Below are 20,187 nucleotides of genomic sequence, written 5' to 3'. Positions count from 1 at the left end.
ATTTGTTTTCCTTCCTTCCCCTCATTCTTTCCATTCTCTCTATATTAAAATGGGGAGTTTCCTTGCTGCTCTTCCATGGTTGACAAGACTCTGGAGGCAACCAAGCATTGACTCCATGTGGGTGAGCTCCCCTATAAATAAGGTTCAATCATAGGCAAGAATTTTGCAAGACACCTGGGGCTAAATCCTGCTGGAGCCCTCGGTAGCTCCAAAGTTTCCATTCACATCTTCGTTTTACGTGGTGCAAGTCAGCTTTCTTGTTAGGTTGACACCACATTGCAAGATTAGAAGTAGCTGAGGGGATAAAAAAAGATGCAATTCCCCCTTGGCAGAGGGCTTGGCAACAAATTGCAGCCTTGAGGTCCTGCTGCTTGTTGTGGAAGAAGTGGCTGCACCACTGGACATCACTGTGAAACTTGAAAGAAAGTACATCACCATATAAAACGGAATATACAGGATCTCAGTTATTGCTTAAAAATAAATGCTAAGGCACAACATACGCAATACAAATGTAAACCAAGCCTCCAGTATTTCATGCTGAACAAGCCATTTGCTTCTCACAGGTCAGCCTGTCTTCCATAGAAGGGTTAAATCCATGTGAATTCATTTCACTGGCCAGCCAAAAAAAATCCCTTCTAAAAAACAAACCTCAAAACACAGCAGTTTCTTGTGTTGAAATAAAAAATAGTTTCTAATTATAATTTTTCCAAGAAAAAGTTGCAGCTGAGCAGAATAATGTTTCTGCAGTTTTGCAAAGTAATTTTGCCTTTGTTAATGTTGGTTAGTTTTAAGTCAGAAAAGATTGCGGGCTGGCCTATTCAAACTTCCAAAACCAAATATAAATGTTTGAAGGAGAGGGATGCAGCTGAGCAAAGGTGTGGAAAGTGTGATCAATGAGGAATTTTTGCAAGAAGTAATGTTGCTTCATTTGCCAGGGCGGCTGCAAAGGAGGGTATAACTTTGTCCACCATGGGCAGGACAATCAGTTGGTGGTCTTTCAGTAAAGGAAATCAGTGCTGATCATTAGGAAGTGATATTAAGGCTGTGGGAATAGGAGGGCTGGGATAGGCTGACAAGGAGCGGTGGGAATTTCCATCATTGTAAGCCTTGAGGTGCAAGCTAGGTAGCCTCTCAGATGCATTGTAGGTCCAGCAGATTAATGACCTTCTAGAAGCAGTCCTACATTTCTGCCATCCTGTGAAATATATGTGGCTTCTGAATTGAAATGTGCTTTTCAAAATATCTCTCCTGCATTTCCCCCCTCTTTATTTATTTACATAGTCATGAAATTATTCTCTAGATTTGACCAAATCTCACTGATCATTTTTGCTCCTCTGTAAACTGTGAAATGTGTTACTGATCAAAAAGCAGCATGCAGGACTCCTCAGGTCCTGTGTGTCAGGCATGTCGGAGACAGAGCAGAAATAGAAAACACATGGTTTACAAATGAATCCTTTCCTACCTAATGAGGAGAGAAGAGTGAAAAATTATTCAGTTGTCTGGGATGTCTGGTCTGCCTTACTGATGGCTGAATATGCAACACTTGATGGATGAAGGTAGGTTGGAAAAACTCTGTGCCATATCCTCCAAAGTTCTTATGGCCAAGAGGCAAAAGAGGTGATCGGCTCTGTGCCCAGGTCCTTGGAGTCCCAATTTACTACCAGCTGTGTCTCGTACACAGAAGGTCACAACCTACCCTTTTCTCAGATTTTTGTGCTTCCCTGGGTTATGGTGGCTAGTGGCGAAGGACCATCAGGTCACATGAGGTGTCCTCATAAGAAGGTACTCCTCCGTGAAACCCTGGGGTGGGAAAGAAAAACCTTGACAAAATGGCATGGGCAGAGTAGCTGCAGGACTTATTTCAGCCCAGCCAGTTGCTTGCCCAGTACCTGAGCTGTGATAGCACCCACATTTAAGTGAATAGTTGTTAATGGTGAATGGCTCGGAACCATGAAGATTTGGGGCAGAACATCTTAAAATATATATGTGTGGGAGGATAATGCTTGAGAAGTGGGCTTTGAATAGAAGTTAAATTTCATCTGTGGAAAAATCAAGGCATCACCTGCAATACGTGATGGAAGGAGGGAGAACTAAGATCATAGTAAGCAAATGGAGAAACTGATATAAAAACTTTAACTTGACTTTTATCTGAAGAGCTTTTCCTGGCTGTCTCTTATGTATTTAGCCTTCACCATTTTAGAAGCACAGGAAGAAGACCGCAGCTGCTTGAGACGTTAATACAGCAGACTTGCATGGGGAATTATTTTTTTTCCAGTATGCATGGTAGTTTTGTGACAGAACCTTTCCAAGGGTGGTGATTTCCCATGGAATGCTTTTTTTCTTGGAAATTTTGGTGGAAAAGTGGCAAAAAACATTCTGTGTAAGTCACTGGCAGGCTGCCAATGCATAACAAGGGAACCATGAAGATGGGGCTCTGTACAAGAGAGGTCTTAGCTATGTGGGAAGAAATCTGGGTTGTTTAAATGCAATACTGCTGCTGCTAATGAGAGTATGGACACTGGCAAAGCAAGAAACTTGAGGAGATATGATTTTTTTGTGGCTCTGATGCAATAGAATAGAATATACCAGATCAAAGGTGAGGTAACCTGAATGTGGATCAGCCCCATCACTTCTGTGCCATAAATAATGACTTCTGCAATAGATCTGCTGCAAGATTTGGCCTTGTTCTGCCACATTTTTATCTCTTTTGATCACCACAGGGAAGTTTAAATATTCTTTTAATTCTGAAAGTCAAGCTCATCTATTTTTGAATAAGGCATTAAAAAATTGTGTGTTTTTTTTTTTTTTTTCTTTATTAGCAAAGGGAAATAATATTGAGGTAGGGTTTTGGCTTCTCCAAGTAGCTAATAGGCATAGCGTGAGCAGTGTAGAGGAAGCCTGGCAGGGAGGACTGGTATGGGTAGGAGAGAAGAATCAGCACAATCATGTCCAGCATGGACAGGCTCTTGGGAGCAAGGACCACAACCTCCTCCAACAAGGTTTTTTGTGAGGGCTGATCCTGCTTTGGGACAGAGTGCTATGTTCAGTGCTTCTCCACTGGCTCTTTTGTGCAAGCAGTTGTACTCGTTCTGAACAGTGGAAATTCACACTTCCATGAGGTCACCTGAAAAGGTGTCTGTTTTAAAATGTTTACCTTTCTCCTCATTAGTTCTTTTATATGTGAGAAGAAGAAAAAGAAAAAAAAGTCACTTTCTCCTGCCAAAAAGGCTTTTCCTAGGTGGGGCCAGACAAAATCTCTTTGTGGTCCCTACCAGCAGGGCATCCCCCAGTTACCATCAGATGAAGCCACTGCTGTATTTTCATCTCAGTTCCCCCCTCTTCCCAGTGATAGCCCTGCAGTGCCCATGGGTTTCAAAAATTAATGACAACAGTGAAACAAGAGGCAGCTCACCACCACCCTGTACTCAGGGTGACCTGGTACCTGGGACTAGACAAGGCACCTGTGTCTGAGTGTCATCCCAAACACAGTGACATGTTTAGGATAGTAAATCAGGGGGAAAGGTTCTCTTGGAAAGCAGAGACCCAACAGGTGGTTCCCCAGCAATGGGACTAGACTTTCCTAAACACAGTCCAGGAGCTAGCCCAGGATGGGGACAAGGGATTTGGACAGAATCATAGAATCATTTAGGTTGGAAAAGGCCTTTAAGATCATCAAGTCCAACCATTAACCCAGGATTGCTGAGTCCACGACCAAATTTTGAAGGGTGGGAGAATGAGCCCTGATGTTGCCTATTTTAGTAGTCATGATGCTGCCTCAAAGAGCTCACAAAGTCTTAAGTGCTCAAAATGGAGGCTGGTGGGTCTGTTATAGTGCATCAGCTTCTTCCAGGAGCAACAGCACATTGCATTAAATAAACTTTGAATATACTAGAGGAATAGAAACAGGAGGTTCAGATGGTGAATTAGGCTACTCATTCTTAATAGGGAAGAGAAAAACATGGCCAGACCATAAAAACGAGATCTGGAGGGAATGAGCTGCCCATCTTTCACAGGAGCAGTATAAGGAAGCAGCCATGGGGGCCAGTTTCAAGAGGAGAGGTGCCTTTGTCCCTCATGGTGGTTTCAGATCAAAGCTGGAGTCACCTCTGCAGGCAGGCACTTAACAGGAACACTTTTGGTTCCATGTGAACTGGATAAAATGCAGTGGGAGTGGGTGGTGCTGCAGAAGGAGGCTATGTAGTGGGCCACCAATGTAGATGTCTGGCTGTGGGGACATCCTGGTGGGCTGTGGGTCATCTGGAGGGAGGCTGCCAGATTTTCTGGTCACTCTCTGCATTCTGTGGACTGGTGGGTCCTGGAGGTCTGTCTTACAGGCAAACCTAAGAGCTCATGGGCATTTACTGCATGGACTGGACCTCTGGTCTCCGTGCATATCTTATAGGGAACCGGGAAGGGTAGCAGAAGCAAGCCAGCTTCAGGATTGCACACTTGTATAGAAGCCTCCAAAGATACTGGAGAACATCTGGGGACTGATGTATGAAAGCAGGGTGGAAACCACTGCCAGACAGACCCTACTCGGCTGGGTGAGAATACAGCCTGGGCTTTCAGGTCAGGGAAGAGGGGGCAGGTGGTGACCATCTGGGGTGACCTGGGAGCTCTATGTAAGACTTTCTCTCTTTTTGTTGCCCTTTTTCACATACTTTCTCAGTGGTCTCCCTCCAGCTGCTTTCAAAGGACATCCCTGAGCTGTCACTTCATGATTTCTGAGTAAGCAAATTGCAGAAAGTCACTCTCTGCCTGGGCTTCTTGACTCCAGGTCTCATCTCATGGCCATGGTCCATGCAGGTCCAGGCATGGTCCAGCCTGCAGGAAACAGAATAGGCACAAGGGTGAAGGGACGTGCCCCAGGTGACATGTAGGGGCACAGCCAGGATATCTCAGATACTAAAAAATCCTCCCTGGGATGCAACAGGCAGACCACACCATATCTAATCCCTTTTATTTTTACTTCTTGCTTCTGACCTGCTTGAACCGTGGCCACTGCTGGAAGGGTCTTTGCAGCAGCCTGGCTGCAGCTGCTGGGTTTCCCCACTGTCAGCATCGGGAACGTGTCTCAGATCAGAAGCAGATTTCTGTCTGGAACTGCCACGCTATTGCCCTGTTTCCCAAGATGACTTGGCAGCCACTAGCTTACTTTGAAGCCTTTGCAGCACCTCATGGTAGGTCCTCTTTCCTACCTCAGCAGTGGACGACAAGCATCTTTCTAAAAAAACAACTTCCCTTTTCATAGGAATAGGAAGTGAAGCTCTTAGCAAAGAAAGGTCAGGTACCTCAGATACACTCTCCACCAAAGGACAAGCCCCTTCACTAAAGCTCAAAGCACTCCAGCTAACCCTGAAGCTGTCCTCTCCTTCCCCAGCCCCAACCCAGCCACCTCCATCTCTCTCCCCTGCCCTTAGCTGCAGGAGAATTGAGCAGGCAAAATGCAAGCCGGCAAGGGAGAAGTTTGATGAGTTTGCAAGGGCTTCCTCATTTCTGTATCTCCTTGGTATGCAAACAGCAGACCTGACTCTGCAGGAAACCTGGCTGAGGCATGATGGGGTAGGTGTCTGTTCTGGTTGTCTTCAGAGTCACCCTGTTCTGACCCTCCAGGGTAAGAGGAACGAAGCGACTCCTGAGCACTCACAGACCCCCGCTTACAGCCCAGACAGCCTTGTAGCCCTCCATGGGGTTGTCTTCCTTTGTCAGGAGCACAGAGCAGTTGCAGAGCCAAGGCTGACTTCCATGCAATGCATCTGCTGGGGATTTACTGGGGGGAGCACTACACAGCCCCACAAGCAGTGCTGGGGCATCAGGTGTGCATGCTGGAGCATTACACAGCATCATGTCCTCAGCCAGCCTCATCTTGTCCTTGGGTCTTATGGCTGGTAAAGGTCCTCCGCTTTGACCTCGGCTTAGATCTGCCCCATGAAGCCTTTTCTACATTTAGGTGTGCATTGCACTCGGCAGATGTCGGCTTGTGTTTGTCCTTCTCAGTGGGAGCAGCTGAAGTACAAATTATCTGAGGTCATTCCAGCCTCGAGTTGGCCAAGACCAAGAGTCCCTTCCCTCCTGCTGCCCCATGCAATGCAAAAATTACCCACAGTGGTTTACACAGTGGTTTTAGGGGGCCTCGTCTCTGCAGCAGCTTAAGAAAGTACATAGAAAACAGCTTAGAGAAGACAGCGCTTTATGCACTTTATGGGAAGCCTCAGGAGACTGCAGAAAAAATCCTGCTTCTTATACAACATTTATATCCTAAGGCAGAGGTGCTTCAGTCTCCCTGTCGAAGGTGCTGAGGCAGAATGAGAAAGTCACTTCCTCAGAGACACCCACAGGTCCAGGTCTTCATTCGTTAGCCCACGCTGCTATGGTTGAGTAGGTTCATAGAGGGTTGGGGCTCACTGAGCAAGATGCATTTCATCTGAAAAAAGGCCTTTTTTTAATCACAGAAAGGAAAGATCATTGCAAAGCTGTTTGCACACTGGAAAACACAACCCATTCACAGTCATTGTAGCTGTTTTTAATGACAGCTGTTAATAGCCTGTAGGTTTTGCTGGGTTTTGTGTCTGGATTCTCTTTGGGTTTCTTGCCTTCCTCACTGCTATTTTCATTGGACAGATTGTCTGAGAAGTGCAATCCCCCCCCCCCCCCCCAGATGATCATTTTTATGTTCAAAATAGAGCAAGGAATCCTTGGGGGGGAGAAAAGAGTCAGTTCTGACACAAAGACCTGATTAAAAAAAGAAAGCCCATTAAAAGCATTTGCAAAATCAGGCTGCTCCTGCAATCTGGGGGTGTAACAGTCAAAGCAGTCGGTTCCATGGATGGTGGGGACGTGGTGGGAGCCAGAGGTCTCTAACAGAAATTCTGCAAGGCCCTCAGCCCCATGGAGCATCTGTCATGGGTCGGACCAGTGGTTCGTCCGTCCTCGGATCGTGTCTCCAGGAGCAGCTGCGTAGGAAGCAGGCAAGTAGGGAACATCCCACCCCCATCCACATTCCCCTGAGGGTGGGGAGAAGCCCAGCAAGCCTCCTTTTCCTCTCTTCCATCCCTCCTTCACGTGATGCCCCCCCCCTTGCCCTGTTTCTCTTCCCCAAGATCTGTAGGGTAGAGAGGTGGTGGGGGCACTGCCCAGCAGCGGCTAAGATCCAGCCCCAAGGGGTGGTTTGCAGGGATGCTGTTCCCTTGGTTTACTGCAAAAAGAGAGGAGGACAAATAAGTCCCAGACATGCACATCCTGGTACTCCCATTCTTGCCTGTTGCCCCAGGGTCTGGGGGTTAAGACAGGGTATATGTGTGGGGAAGGCTGGCTGGAGCTGTGGTGAGTAGGGTGAGTACTCTGACATCCAGTAGCTATTTCTGACATGAGACTGGAGGTGTCCAGGTGGGAAACTGGAGATGTATATCTTTCCCTATAGTCCTTTGCCTCGCCTGAGGTTGGTGGGAGGGAGCATCATTCCCTCTGAGACCTGACCCAAGGAGGGGGTCTCTGATAGCAACGAGTGCCTGAGCATCAGCCTACCACCAGCTTCTTTGCTCCTCTTGAGATATGACTAATGGGTCCTACTAAATGCTACCCTCTTGCTAGGAAAAGGCAGCCTCTGGGATGCAGGGCCTCCAGGAAGGGCCTTCTCCAGGACAGAAAAGTGGGTGGCCACATGTAAAGGTGTGGAGGAACACTTCATCCACCTCTTTCTTGTCCCAGGGCTGTGAGGGCTAGGACCTCTCCACATCCCTACAGACCAACATGATGTGCTCTCAAAGCGCTGTGAAACAGCGCATCATGGATTCTGGCCAAGCAAGTGTGGCCTGTGCCCACTTTCATAGAACTTAGATGTCAGACAGGGATGGCCTGCAGAGAAGATTTCTCCCTGCTGTGCTCCAGCTCATCCATAGTCCATCCACAAGCCTGGCCTACATGTGTGTTGGGCAGCAGATAGATTTAAGTTGAAACTTGGGCTGAAATTCCAGCCACTGCAGAAATTGCCATCCAGCAGTGCAGTTTCATGACAAAACTTCTCACACCTGAGGGACCTCAGAGATGCTCCAGGGACCCAAAGGGATGTACCTGCTTCTCCTGGCCCCATCTTCCTCCTCCCTCTCCCCTCCAGTGCATCCCACCTCCCTGTTCTGCAGGACTTGAGGTCCTGCAGAGCCATCCCCAGCAGACATCCCACATAGCTGATGCAATGCCTGGGGCGAGCTCATGGGAAAAGCATGTTTAAGGGAGGTGGGATAAGCAGCCTGCCATGTTGCTTTTCCCTGCTCTGGGACCCTGAGCCCTGGCTCTCTTTCCTGGCCTGGAGCCTCTTGCTGAGCATCTGCCAGGTTCCAGCAGGGTGCAATGCTCAATGTAAGCAGCCATTTTTCCTCCAGACAGATGTTTTCATTAGCATATGACCACTCTGGCAACAGGCAGCTGTTTTCTGCTTCTGGAGAGAGCAAGAGTCTTTTATTTTCTTTTTCTTTTTTTTTAAACCCTTCCCCCTCAAGTAACTTTCTGTGTCTGCTTAAACTCAGGGTTCTGAAAATCTGTGTGCTGCTACCCTGCAGCCTCACACACAGCCTTCTCCCATGGGGTGTCCCAGCTATTCAGAAAGGCCTGAAACAGCCAGATTTTCTGCTTGGTTTGTCTGCTTGGGCCAGGTTCACCTGCAAAGCATGGCCTAAGAAGGACAGTAGATTCAGGGCAGACTTAAGTTGCGATGGAGATGGCAAGCTGACTAGGACTGCAGCAAGAGAACCCAAAATCAGCCAGCGGGCTCCAATCTCATTTCTGTGATGTGTAGCCCTCACCCAGGGGTAAATTGCAGGAGCCCATAGCTCCTGGATTTGTCCTCCACCTGCTGTGGACTGGCAGGGAACTGATGTTGCCAAGACCAGTTTGGCCACACTGGCTGTGCTCGAGACTGGGACCTGCAGCAGCAACACTAGCACTTCACCAGCATTAGCTGGTCCTGAGGCTTGCCCTTCATGCTCCCTCAAAGACCTTTTACACAGGCCAAAGCATTTGAAAGAGGCCTCAATGCAAGCACAAATACAACTTGGTTTTTTTATCCAACAAAGACCAGGACTGGATGGGATCTAAACATTGCTGGTAGGATATTCCTAGTTCTCCAGCAAGGATGCAACATGCAAGCCAGACATCTGCTTCATTCCCCAGCAAAAACCATGATACTTCTTGCTCTGGGTTCTCCAGCTTTTCATGGGGACTTCTGCATTGCTGTAATTCCTCCTCACACATCTTTTGGCTATGAAAGTCCCCCTGATGTTAGCTGGAGACCCAGCACTGTCTGTATCACAGATCTCGCTGCCCTCCCACTTGCAGGGAGGGGTCTTCAGCAGGACTTTGGCCGCTCTGTCTTAGAGGACAGTGGCCATAGCCTCCACCTTCTGCCTCTGAGAAAGACCTTCTGCATGGTCAGTGCTGTTTATAGCACAGCACGCTTGTTTGTAGCCACCTGCTAACCACCTCCTAGCAACAAAGCAGCTAATAATTTTAAAAAAAGAGATAAAAACTTGAACAAAACCCATTAAAAGTAGAAAGCAGAAAATGCTTCAGTAGCAAATCTTCATTCCTTTTAAAGCAGCTGATCTCTCCAAGATTTTCAGTATTTCTCTGGTTTTGTGTCTTGCAAAGCAATCCAAGGGTGCCAGGTCAGGAGCTGCATTAAAAATCTATTTTATTGAGGAAAAGGAGAATTTAATGCATCTGGGATATTCCTAGAACTGGGGGAAATTATTTTTTTTACTGAAGTTTTTGCTTCTTGCTGATGCAAAAATACAAATTTGGAATAGTTAAATTATTGTATCCAAAGCAAGTTGATTTCAGCAATTCTTTCTGTAAGGGGAGGACTTGCAAAGAAAAATTAAACATTTAAAACTGCATATATCTGTATTTTCAAAGTATTTTTTTAGAGTTTCTAATGAAATTTCCTTTTAAAATGTGGTGGATTTTTTAAAAAAGAAGACATTCTGGCATTTTAAAATGAAGTGAAATACCTAGTCCTGGTGAACTATGAAAATGCTTTGTTGGGCCCACCCTCAACTCTGAATGGAAAGGGGGCTCATTTTGTGATTTCACTGGGCTTGGGGGAGGGTTTTGGAGCTGCCCTCACAGTGAAACACTATTTGATTTCTTGGGTCTTAACCTGTTTTTCCGCGGCACAGTTTCGTAGGGGTGAGGCAGATGATGAGCTAAGACTTCTGCTTTTCTGCTAGATTCTGTCTTGGTTTTTCCCTGTACCCACCCATGCAATCCCAAGGCCATTTGTCTGTGTCGTCCACATCCTTGTTGCAGGAGACATTGCTGCATTTACATCAGAAACAGCTTTGAGCTCTTTTGCTCTAATAGCGGAAACCAGTCGACCGCACTAACTGTTGTGCCCATGATGCAGGGCTGCTTACCGTAAAGACAAGATGGGCAAATGCTTGCAGGGCTTGGATTAGCCCAGGTACCTCCATCCCACCCTCTGATCTGCTGCAACAAAAGGTGTAAGTACATCCAGCAGATCCAATTTGATACCATCCTGTTAGCTTTAACCTACCCTGGGGGCACTCAAAACATGTGGAGCATAGGGGCAAGGCAGGTCTCCAAACCTGTAGTCAACAAAGATTTGTGTCTACCTTTACTGGACTGAGTTCAGGTTGGTGGGTTGCCTCTGTAGGGTATGTTCTCCAGCCCTTTTTGAAGATGAGCAGGTGATAGGACATTTAGTCACATCCTCCCCACTCCACCGTGAAGACATTGCCCAAATGCCAGCAGAAGCATTCCTGGAGCAGGGCCTTGTGGTGGGATCTTCAGAAGACCTCCCCTTCACCCACTGCTGTGGGCACATCTGTACCTGCATTCAGCTTAGCTAAAACGTCACCTTAACTGCCTCTCTAAAGGTTACGAATATTACCTTCTGTCACCCTGCACATGGGGCACACAGCACGTTTTAGAGATCCTACACAAGCATCCAGTGTTCCTGCGACCTGCCTGCTTGTCCCACACATGTTCAGAGCTGGATGCTACACAGAGCTCACTGTCCTGGCATCTATTGACTTCTTCAGCAAAGGCTTGCTTGACTCTCCCAGGAAGACCTCTGTGTCAAATACTTTTATTCAAAACTTACCAGCAGCTATGCCAGTCTATTTTTGCCAAAGCTTTTCAAGCATATGGAAAGCGTTTGTGTTGCCTTAATGTTTTTTTGTTCCGTTTTGATTGCTGTTTACTTTAAAAAGAACTTGTTTTACAAATTTTCTTGTTTTGAACTTAAGTAACGTTGAGGAAACAGGTTTCCCCATACTCAGTTATTAAATAGAAACAAACACTTTTAGATGTGAAAAAATGTAAATTAACTAAAGGAAATTTTCATGCTTTTCTGAGTTACTGTTTTCTCCCAAGTGTTCCTTTCCACTGGGAAAAAACAAAACAAACCAACCAACCAACCAAACCCCCCAAAAGAATCAATCAAACAAACAAACAAAAAAAAAGGCTGGGAGAACTACTATCCATTACTTTCCTCAGAAATATTTTTTTGCGAAGCTAATTTTAAAAAACATTAATCAGAAGCAGAAACACAGCAGAACAACATACATTCAACTCAGCCACCTTTTTTTGGAAAAAAAAAAAAAAAAGACTTTAAAAAATGAAAACTCCACCAGCTGTGGGCTGGGAGCTTACCAGCAGCTCTCTGCATCTGACAACATTTGTCTGCAACACTATTTTGGGAATTTGTATAACATCTGCCAGCATGAGGGATGGTCGTGTTGGCTGCTGAAGGCTGCAGAGGCAACCTGGAGAACATGACCCATAGATTTCATAGGCACTGCAACTACACAGAGCTGTACTAAAGTCTTTTGTGCATGGGTGGGAGCGAGTGACCTTTGTGGGAGACTTTTCACTGGTTCCATTTCCCAGCCGTGCTGGGACACACTTTTCACTGCTCTGCGCAGCTTTGCACCATGCATTTTTGACATATGCGTGTGGGGAGAAAGCTTAGTTTGTGCAAGTGTGCAGAGAGGTGTTCCCAGTTTCAGCATGGTGCAGAAAGGGTTGCAATGTCCCCCTGGACACAGGAGCACTGTCCCCTGCCAGAGGAGCTGGGATGGCCACAAGCCCTTGATGTGACTTGCTGAGGTTGACCTTCCTCCATGCCCATTCCCAATCTGTCCCAACAGTGTTGACACTGGGAGCAACTCAAAACCCTAAAACGTGCAAACACCATTCTATAGATGGTCCATCAAGCCTCTCATATGATCAACCTGGTGACATGACTGCTGGTCAAAGCATATCGCTGCTTTGTGCTGTACCTTACATCCCGTAACTGCCAAAAAGGCGGCAATTGCCACACCTGTATCTCCCATTTGAGAGCAGAGTACACCAAAGACCCCGAGATGCTCCAGTGAGATAGTAACAAGGACTGTAGATAGATGTCCAACATGTAGGTGGGCTTTGTGCCTTTCACGACTGGTAATGAGTCGTATCTAAAACCTGTCCATCTTCCAGCCTTGCCTTAAACCTTGACTTAAAACGATATCTTGCATTTCCCTGGGTGAAAAGGGAACTCCAGCTACTTTCACCTACTATCCTGGCAAATAACACCATTCAGAATCAGAAATCCTGGCATAAAGTTATCTTCCACTAATTTGCAAGTGGAAGAGCGTGAAAAGCTCACTTAATAAATCATGTGCCACTGCATGACAACCAGATCTCCTAAGCAAAGCAAACCCTGGTTACAACCTAGAAGGGAGGCTGCCAAATTAAAAACAACTTGCTGCAGGAAATGCTGTGGCTGATTTAGTGGGTGAAACTTCCCCTCCAACTGTGTTGTCAGTGCCTAGAGTGGTGCTGAGACCTGGTGACAGATGGATGGGCCATCTGTAAACTCAGGTCAAAGAAAAGCTCAGAGAAGTTTGGATGCTGAAAAACTTTTAATTGGAGAGAAAAATATGTAATGAGCTATACTGAAAGATTTCACCAATTCCTTCCATTTTGCTCACTTTATCAATAAAAATAAAAATGAGGCAGAAGGGAAAAGATATTTCAGAAAAATAACACCTTAAAATATTGGGATGGCTCTGTTAGAAACCTCATTTCAGAGTCCCAGTTTCTGAAATATTAGATAAGTGCCAGAAAGAAAAAAAATTGCTTTACTGGAATATTTTTTCCCACAAGTCTGGTTTGCTGAAAGCTTTTACGAACACATCTGTTGGAGTCTTGACTATCACGACACAGTGCCAGACTGACATTTGGGGGAACTGACTAACTACGTTGGTCCCTGGAACTCCAGTTCCTAATACTCCATGTTCATTGCAGACCTTGAGGTATTTTGTCAAGGTTAGGAGCCAGTGTGTCTTTGCTCAGCTATGACTATTTGAGGTTTGGGTTGTTTGGTGGTGGTGGGTTTTTTTTGGTTTGGTTTGGGTATTTTTGTTTTTTGTTTTTGACATGTAGCCCACACCTTTCAATGCCTTTGGTTCAAAGCAGGGGCTAGGACAGACTTTGGTGCTGGACTGTGTAGATACTTTATATACTCATGCCAGCGGCTCTTCAGCAATGTTGGCTTCAACTACTCCCTGCTTTTTCAGGGGGTTGAGGAGGCTGAGTTTGTCATGGTTTGGCTATCTTGGCTACCCAGATCCAATATTATGCTAGAATTATTGACCAGAGCTGAGATTACATTTCTGGGCTGCAAGTTAAGTGAGCCCTCAACCACAAGTGTGGAAACCCTGGTGTGGACCAGAGGATAGTCTATGGAAAGGGTTTGATTCATTTGTCTCTAGTGATCTTTGAGGTGTCCAGGAGGTCTGACACACACATGTGCGGTTGGGAAACATAAACTACGACATATGGGAAATTCATAACTTCTGAGAATCCAGAGCACATCAAAAGGTACCAGAGCATTGCACATGGGCAACTGAGTCAAGCACTAGGCTCACACTTTACAGGCAGGGTGGGTGCAAGCCACATCGTATTTGACTCTCTAACCTTCTTGCAGTCCTCCGAAGTGTCTCATGAAGTCCCATGACTTTATGGACAAGCTGAGTGTGTGCCCATTCTGCTTAAGCATGAGGAACAGTGGAACAGGTACCATGCAGATAGCTACCACATCTGCGTGCTGCTTTTGCTGCAGGGGAGGGACATGACCTACAGAAAGCACTGAGCAGCATGAATACATCCACTGAGCAGCACGACTACAGCTCATTCTTGACCTGGGCACTATGTGACCCTCTTGAAGCCCTGGGATGCCTGAGCAGTTCAGCACAGGGTTATTCCCCAGGATGTCCCAACCCTCCAGCAGTACATGCATGCGGCATCACCCACTGGACTAAGTCTGCTCAGTGCCAGCTGGGGATTTCTGCATTGGAGTGGGGACATATCCAAAACAGTAATTTCTGTCCATTTTTTTTTTTCCTGGTGACTTACAGTGTCTGTCTGAGCCTCATCTGCAGTGTGAAAAACCAGAGTTGTGGGGGAACTGAAACAGTGAGGTTCACAAGGTCCAGTGTAGTAGGAGGACTGTAGATGGGATGATTTTAGACTCTCTCTCCATTGTCCCATTGCCCTGAATTCTCATCTTCTCCAGCTTTCTTCATGAATGAGAAGACTGTTTTTTCCCTCAGCGCCTGCCCCTTTCCCCAAGAGTGGTCTCATTAAAAAGTAATTTCTGGTCTTCCTTCCAGGATGGGATTGCTCGGGAGCAAAAATCAGCTGACCTCCCATGAGAAACACGCTTCTGGAAGCAACGCAAAAACCAAGAGTAAAACCCCGCCGGCCCCACCCAAAGTAAGCTTGCAGTTTTGTGTCCTTTCATGGGATCCTCAGTGAGTGCCCGGAGTGACGCAGGCCATGCTTGTGTGTGCCAGAAGGAACTTGAGTACTTCTGTTTCCTAAAATGTGGTCACCAATTGGGACATGTTGCTCAAAGGGCAGAAAAGAAATATTTATGCCTGGCTCCACCTCAAAAGCTTCTTAATATGGGGTGAACCATTCAATTCAACCCTTTCTTTCTCTGGGTTTTTATTCTGTCAAAAAGGGGGACATTTTCTCTTTGGGGATATGTTATGGCCATAAATTGTCTGAGTGGGCTAGGGATGGTGGTACTCAGAAAGGCTATGCCTTGTTGAGCCTGGCACAATTATTTGCATGGGCTGGACTGGAGAGCAGGGCAGGAGACAGGGAGAAAAGAATGGATGCAAGTCCTCCAAGCTGATAGCCATATCTTTTAGACAGGGCTGCTGCCTTCAGTGCTCTGCAACCCAGGCTGGTGTTGCTGACTTGCAAACGGCACAAAGATGTGCTAGATTCCGGCTGAGATTCAAAGCTGCAAACCGCAGTGGAAACTTTACCATTAAGGAGGACAAGAGGTTCACTAAAGAGGGTCTATAACTAATCTGTGTTGGGGTAGGTCTGAGAATCAGGAATCCTGAGCATCTGCTTCTTCCTTTGAATCCATATGGCCTCTGCTTGCATGGACACAGATCAGTAAGACACTGGGTCAGCATTTAGGAGACCTCAAATAACAAACTCCTTGTTTAAACTGTGGAAATCACTTTGCCTGTCTGTCTGATGCTGTACAGGGGACTTGAAGTTGTTTTTTCTTGCCCTTGTCAGCACTGCATCCAGCAGCCAGCACAAGAGAAACTCTAGGTACAACTTTTATGTGAAAACCATCTCGGCTCTTGAGCTCTGAGAGTGGGGGAGGAATTGCCTGTCATTGTTTTTGATGACAGGTGAAGGTATATTTTTTACTCCTTCAGTTTCATTTCTGAGTTTTCCTGTGGTTATAAAGTCCAGTTTTCATGACAGCAGATGTCAGATTGACCAAGAAGATGTCCTTTTTCTAAATTTCCTTCTCCCCGGCTCACTGGAGAGGAGCTGCTCTCAGTGTAAACATAGTACCATCAATCACCTTCTGACATTTTTTTTTTTTTTGTGCCACAGGCAGTAGGCTCTCCCATGCCAGAAGTCCATATTTCCTTCAATTAAGTTAGAAAGGGCAGTGGGAGAGCAGCTTCCCCCACCCACCCACTGCTGTTAAGCAGGAGTCAAATGGTGGTGCAGACAGAAAACACTAGATGTTTTTAATATGGAGACTGTAGTTTTTTATATACCTTTTTTTATACCTTTTGCATGGGTATAAAAATACCTGGTACTGGTCAAAGACCCACCACAGTCATTAGGTACCGTACCTTGGACTGATCACAGGGTTGCTGTTTGTAGTTGGGTAGAGGCCAACAGAGCCCACAGGACCGTTTCCATGATATTAAGCTCTTAGCCCACAAAACAAGGGGGTTGCATCCCAGCTGCTGATTAGAGGTGGCCTATGGCCAGTTGGCCACCCTCAGGCTCTGGACCAAACCAAACTAGGGACCACATCCATGTTTTAAAAGTGTGCCTAGATGAGTTATAGTACCTTGCTTCTGTTTAATTTGTTGATATAGTCACTGCCTCCAGTCTTTTGAACATATCCCTGAGCAAAGGATATTTGATGAGCCTTGGGACTTGGTTTTCTGCTTCAAATGATATTGCAATTGTCATTTCTCAACGGGGTCATTCATGTCTCATCCCCCATTGGTCCAAAATCTGGTATCAGTGAACAAGAGTTATATAGACCAGGGTCTCAATGGGTGGGTAGCAGATTAATGCTTTTATTCAGAGGGGAGCCAAGGATTATTCAAGCTGATAGTTAAGACAGCTATGAACACATCATGGCAAAATGTGCTAAAGCCATCACGACACATACAGAGCCAGATGTAGGGGCTGTTATCTGACTACACTGGGCTCCGGATCAGACTGCCACTCCTCTGTAAAGCTGAGAGCAGGTCTCCCTGCAAACACAGCGAAGTAATAAATGTCTTCTTTGTTCTTTCTGTTTCTACCAAAGGGCAGACAATTTATCAACATCTCTCATCTAAACCAAGCCTCTGTACAAGGTAAGATTCTTAGCTCAATTGCTGTTTTTTTCACCTTCCCGTTTTGTAAGGTGGTGGTCCCCCAGCAGCAGGTCTTAAGAATGAGCCCTCCTGCTGCAGGCATGCGGTTTCTGTATCTTTAGCATTGCCAGGCGGGGAGGTTTATCAGTGTGTTTTGGAAGATGCAGTTTACATCACTAACTCTTGGTAGCTGCCAGTTTCCCCTGCTCATCAAAGAAATTAAGAGGGAAAAGCACTCCTTCATTGCTTGAGGAAAGTGAGATCTGAAACATCAACTGCATGAGATTTCTCTGTCTGCTGGCCTGTTTGCAGCATGGTAAATTGTGGATGCTATATCCAGCCAGTTGAAAATTTCAGAGGAAATAGTAGTCATCAAAGAGCCCAGAAAGGCTGTAGAGAGAATGAGAAAAAAGGAAAGAGTATAAAATAAGGTTGCACAGAGCCCCTGCTTGGAGACTGTTTGTTGGCTTCATCCACCTCTGCAATTATCTGCCAGTCTCAGATGACGTTTGGTAGATGATTGCCATTTAGCAGGAAGCCCTTTGTTACATCTGCCCAACCTCTGACAGAAAATTGTATGTATTTCTGTCCAAGAAGTTTTGAAGTTTAAGGATAGGGAAAGAGACAGAGAGAATTAGAAGAGCGCAAAGGATAGAGGAAGCTTGGAACAAAGCAGCTAGCAACACGTAAAATTTCCTTACATAGGCAAAAATGTAGGATGAGGGGAGACAGGGCCTGAGGAAAGGAAAAAGCAGAGTGGCAAAGAAATAGGATGGTGGAGCAACAGAGCTGGGTCTCCTTAGGTGCAATGGATGATGACAGAGGGTCTCTGCCACAGGGCAGACAGAGGGACTCCTGCAACATTAAAATATTCTTCAAAATTGACAGTTCTTGTGGAGATCAAATTCATGGAAGGAGTAGCTCTTCAATCACATGCATAAGGGTGCATTTACATGCAAGTACCATTCTCCCAGAAGCCATACTTTCTTTTGTGAAATTGTTTTCATGGCACGTTTCCAAGTGGCCGTGCTCTCCTACCTCCACAACTGAGCAGCCATCACTGGTTTTTTATCAACCTTCTCACTCTGGTGAGAAGCACAACAGAAGCTCTCTTCAGGGAGGCTGCTTTTACTTCTGCTTTGTGCCAGAAGGCAGAAGTGGAAAGATGCTAAAAAATGCATTAAGTACTGTGTTAGACATTTCCAGGTCTCAAAAATATTTTGGTTTGTTATGTTCAGTTCTAGTTTTGGAGGAATATTCATACTGACAGTCTGGAGAACTTATCTTTCTCTACTGGTGCCTGAGTTTCCAGAAATGATGCTATGTCTGACTTTGCCCTGTGTGGCAAAAAGGGCTGAGAGAAACCGTACAGATATTTGAGACAGCTGAGATACTCTCATGAAAGAAGGTAATTCAAGTGAATTGATAGAGAAGGCACCAAATCCAGGCAATTCAATCATATAAAAAAATCAAAGAGCTTAATTATATCCTCTGGGAACACTCCAAGTTCAGTCAGGCAAAATTATTGAATATGGAAGTGTGGCATGTAATATAAAATCAAAGCCTGTTTCTTCCTTGGGTTTTTTATATTCCTTGCATATTTTTTTTCTGATCTCAGTGTTGTGCAACTTGTTTCAGTTTCAAGCTTTCACACCACTGCCTCAGAAATCATTTATTTATTTATCGTTAACAAAAGACTAATTCCTCCTGACATTATTTATCTTAATGGAAGTAACACAAAGGCAGGAAGAGTGCATAACTCTGGATTCAGCTGCAATTTTGACAGCATCACTGATCCACTTTTCACTTGGAGTGGGTTCTTTCATCATGTTAGTCTCTCATTCCTTTTAACATGGTTCTCTAAGCCCTCACCATGATATACCTTGAATTCTGCACCTCTAAAGCCCCCAGTACAGCAAAGTCCTGGCCCATGTTGGTGCCACCAAACACAATAGCTCTATTTGCTTGCAGTCATAGTGTCATAGAATTGTTTAGGTTGAAAAAGACCTTTAAGATCATCAAGTCCAACCATTAACCCAGGACTGCCAAGGCCACCACTAAACCACATCCTATAGCAACACATCTTAAATCCCTCCAGGGATGATGACTCCAGCACCTCCCTGGGCAGCCTGTTCCAGTGCTCGACAACACTTTCAGTGAAGAAATTTTTCCTAATATCCAATTTAAACCTCCCCGACACAACTTGAGGCCATTTTCTCTTGCCCTCTTGTCTCATTGGATAGATAACACATAGCAGATAGATAAAATAACTCCTACCCTTGCTCTGCCAACTGCTCAGCTGGATTTATGTACCACTGATGGAGAGAGCTGGTAATTTTGCATGCTTGCCCTCAGGTATTTTAATAACCTGCAACTGCACAAAGAATCGGTCTCTCTGCTAGATCATTTCTTCTGATTAAGGAACTGCAACTTATTCCACCTTGTTGCTTGCTTTTGGCTAATCATCATATGAATAGGACTGATTTTCAGGGAGTGGGACCTTAGTGTGCTCTGGAAATTGAAGGTCTTTTGAGGCATCTCAAGATTAACATCAAAGCTCTTAGGTAATTTTTTTTTATAGTTGTTTCTTGAATATGGGTTTGAGTTTGAAAAGAATGCTGTCAGAAATGTGGTTTTCAGCCTAACTGGGGAAAGGAGGGGTTGTTTCTACTGAAAAAGCTGACTTTTCAATAAGAAATTACTTCTCAACAAAAATGGGCATTCCCAATCAAAAGCAAGAGAGAGAAGGAAGATGAGAGTGAATTACCCAAAATGTTCTGATTTTCTAATAAAAATATTAAGAATTTAGGTCTGATATGATTTTATAAGGAAAGCAGACATTATCTGCAAAAACATTCACTGTGCCAAAACACAAGGCAGAAAGGTATTTGGCAGAAAACACTCACACAATGCAAGCCTGGATGACCGAGGAGGCATCTCCCATGCTGTCACATGTGGCTTGCTGACCAGCTGGAGATGCCACAGTCCCAGCCCATAGTCTTCTGCATCTCCACCAATGGGATCTAATGATGTTCCTCTTGGTGACAGCAGCAATGAGGCCCGTGTGCCACCAGCAGCCAGGTGTTTTGAAGTCATCCTTTTCTAGCACACATTTATCTTGGTGAGCCAATCCATGCCATGCTGAAACAGAAAGCTGGACCCATTTGCAGCTGCAGTAACTCGTAGCTCAGAGCACCCAGCCGGCCAGCACATGTGCTGGGAGTTGTCATTTACCCCAGGACCATACTAGCATGGCTCTAAA

General features: G+C 45.5%; 1 protein-coding gene across 1 annotated transcript in view; it reads left to right on the top strand.

The window, feature by feature from the left end:
* BLK (BLK proto-oncogene, Src family tyrosine kinase) overlaps positions 1 to 20,187 on the top strand; it is a 44,200-nt gene that overhangs the window by 2,416 nt on the left and 21,597 nt on the right. Inside the window, exons 2-3 of the mRNA XM_080388308.1 lie at positions 14,673 to 14,775; positions 16,877 to 16,925. Of these exons, the coding sequence (XP_080244434.1) occupies positions 14,674 to 14,775; positions 16,877 to 16,925 (151 nt within the window). The 5' untranslated portion in view covers position 14,673. The remainder of the gene's footprint in view (positions 1 to 14,672; positions 14,776 to 16,876; positions 16,926 to 20,187) is intronic.

The sequence above is a fragment of the Falco punctatus genome (assembly GCF_963210335.1).
Source record: "Falco punctatus genome assembly, chromosome: 5".
Classification (NCBI taxonomy): Eukaryota; Metazoa; Chordata; class Aves; order Falconiformes; family Falconidae; genus Falco; species Falco punctatus.
This window is presented reverse-complemented; position numbering and strand designations above follow the sequence as displayed.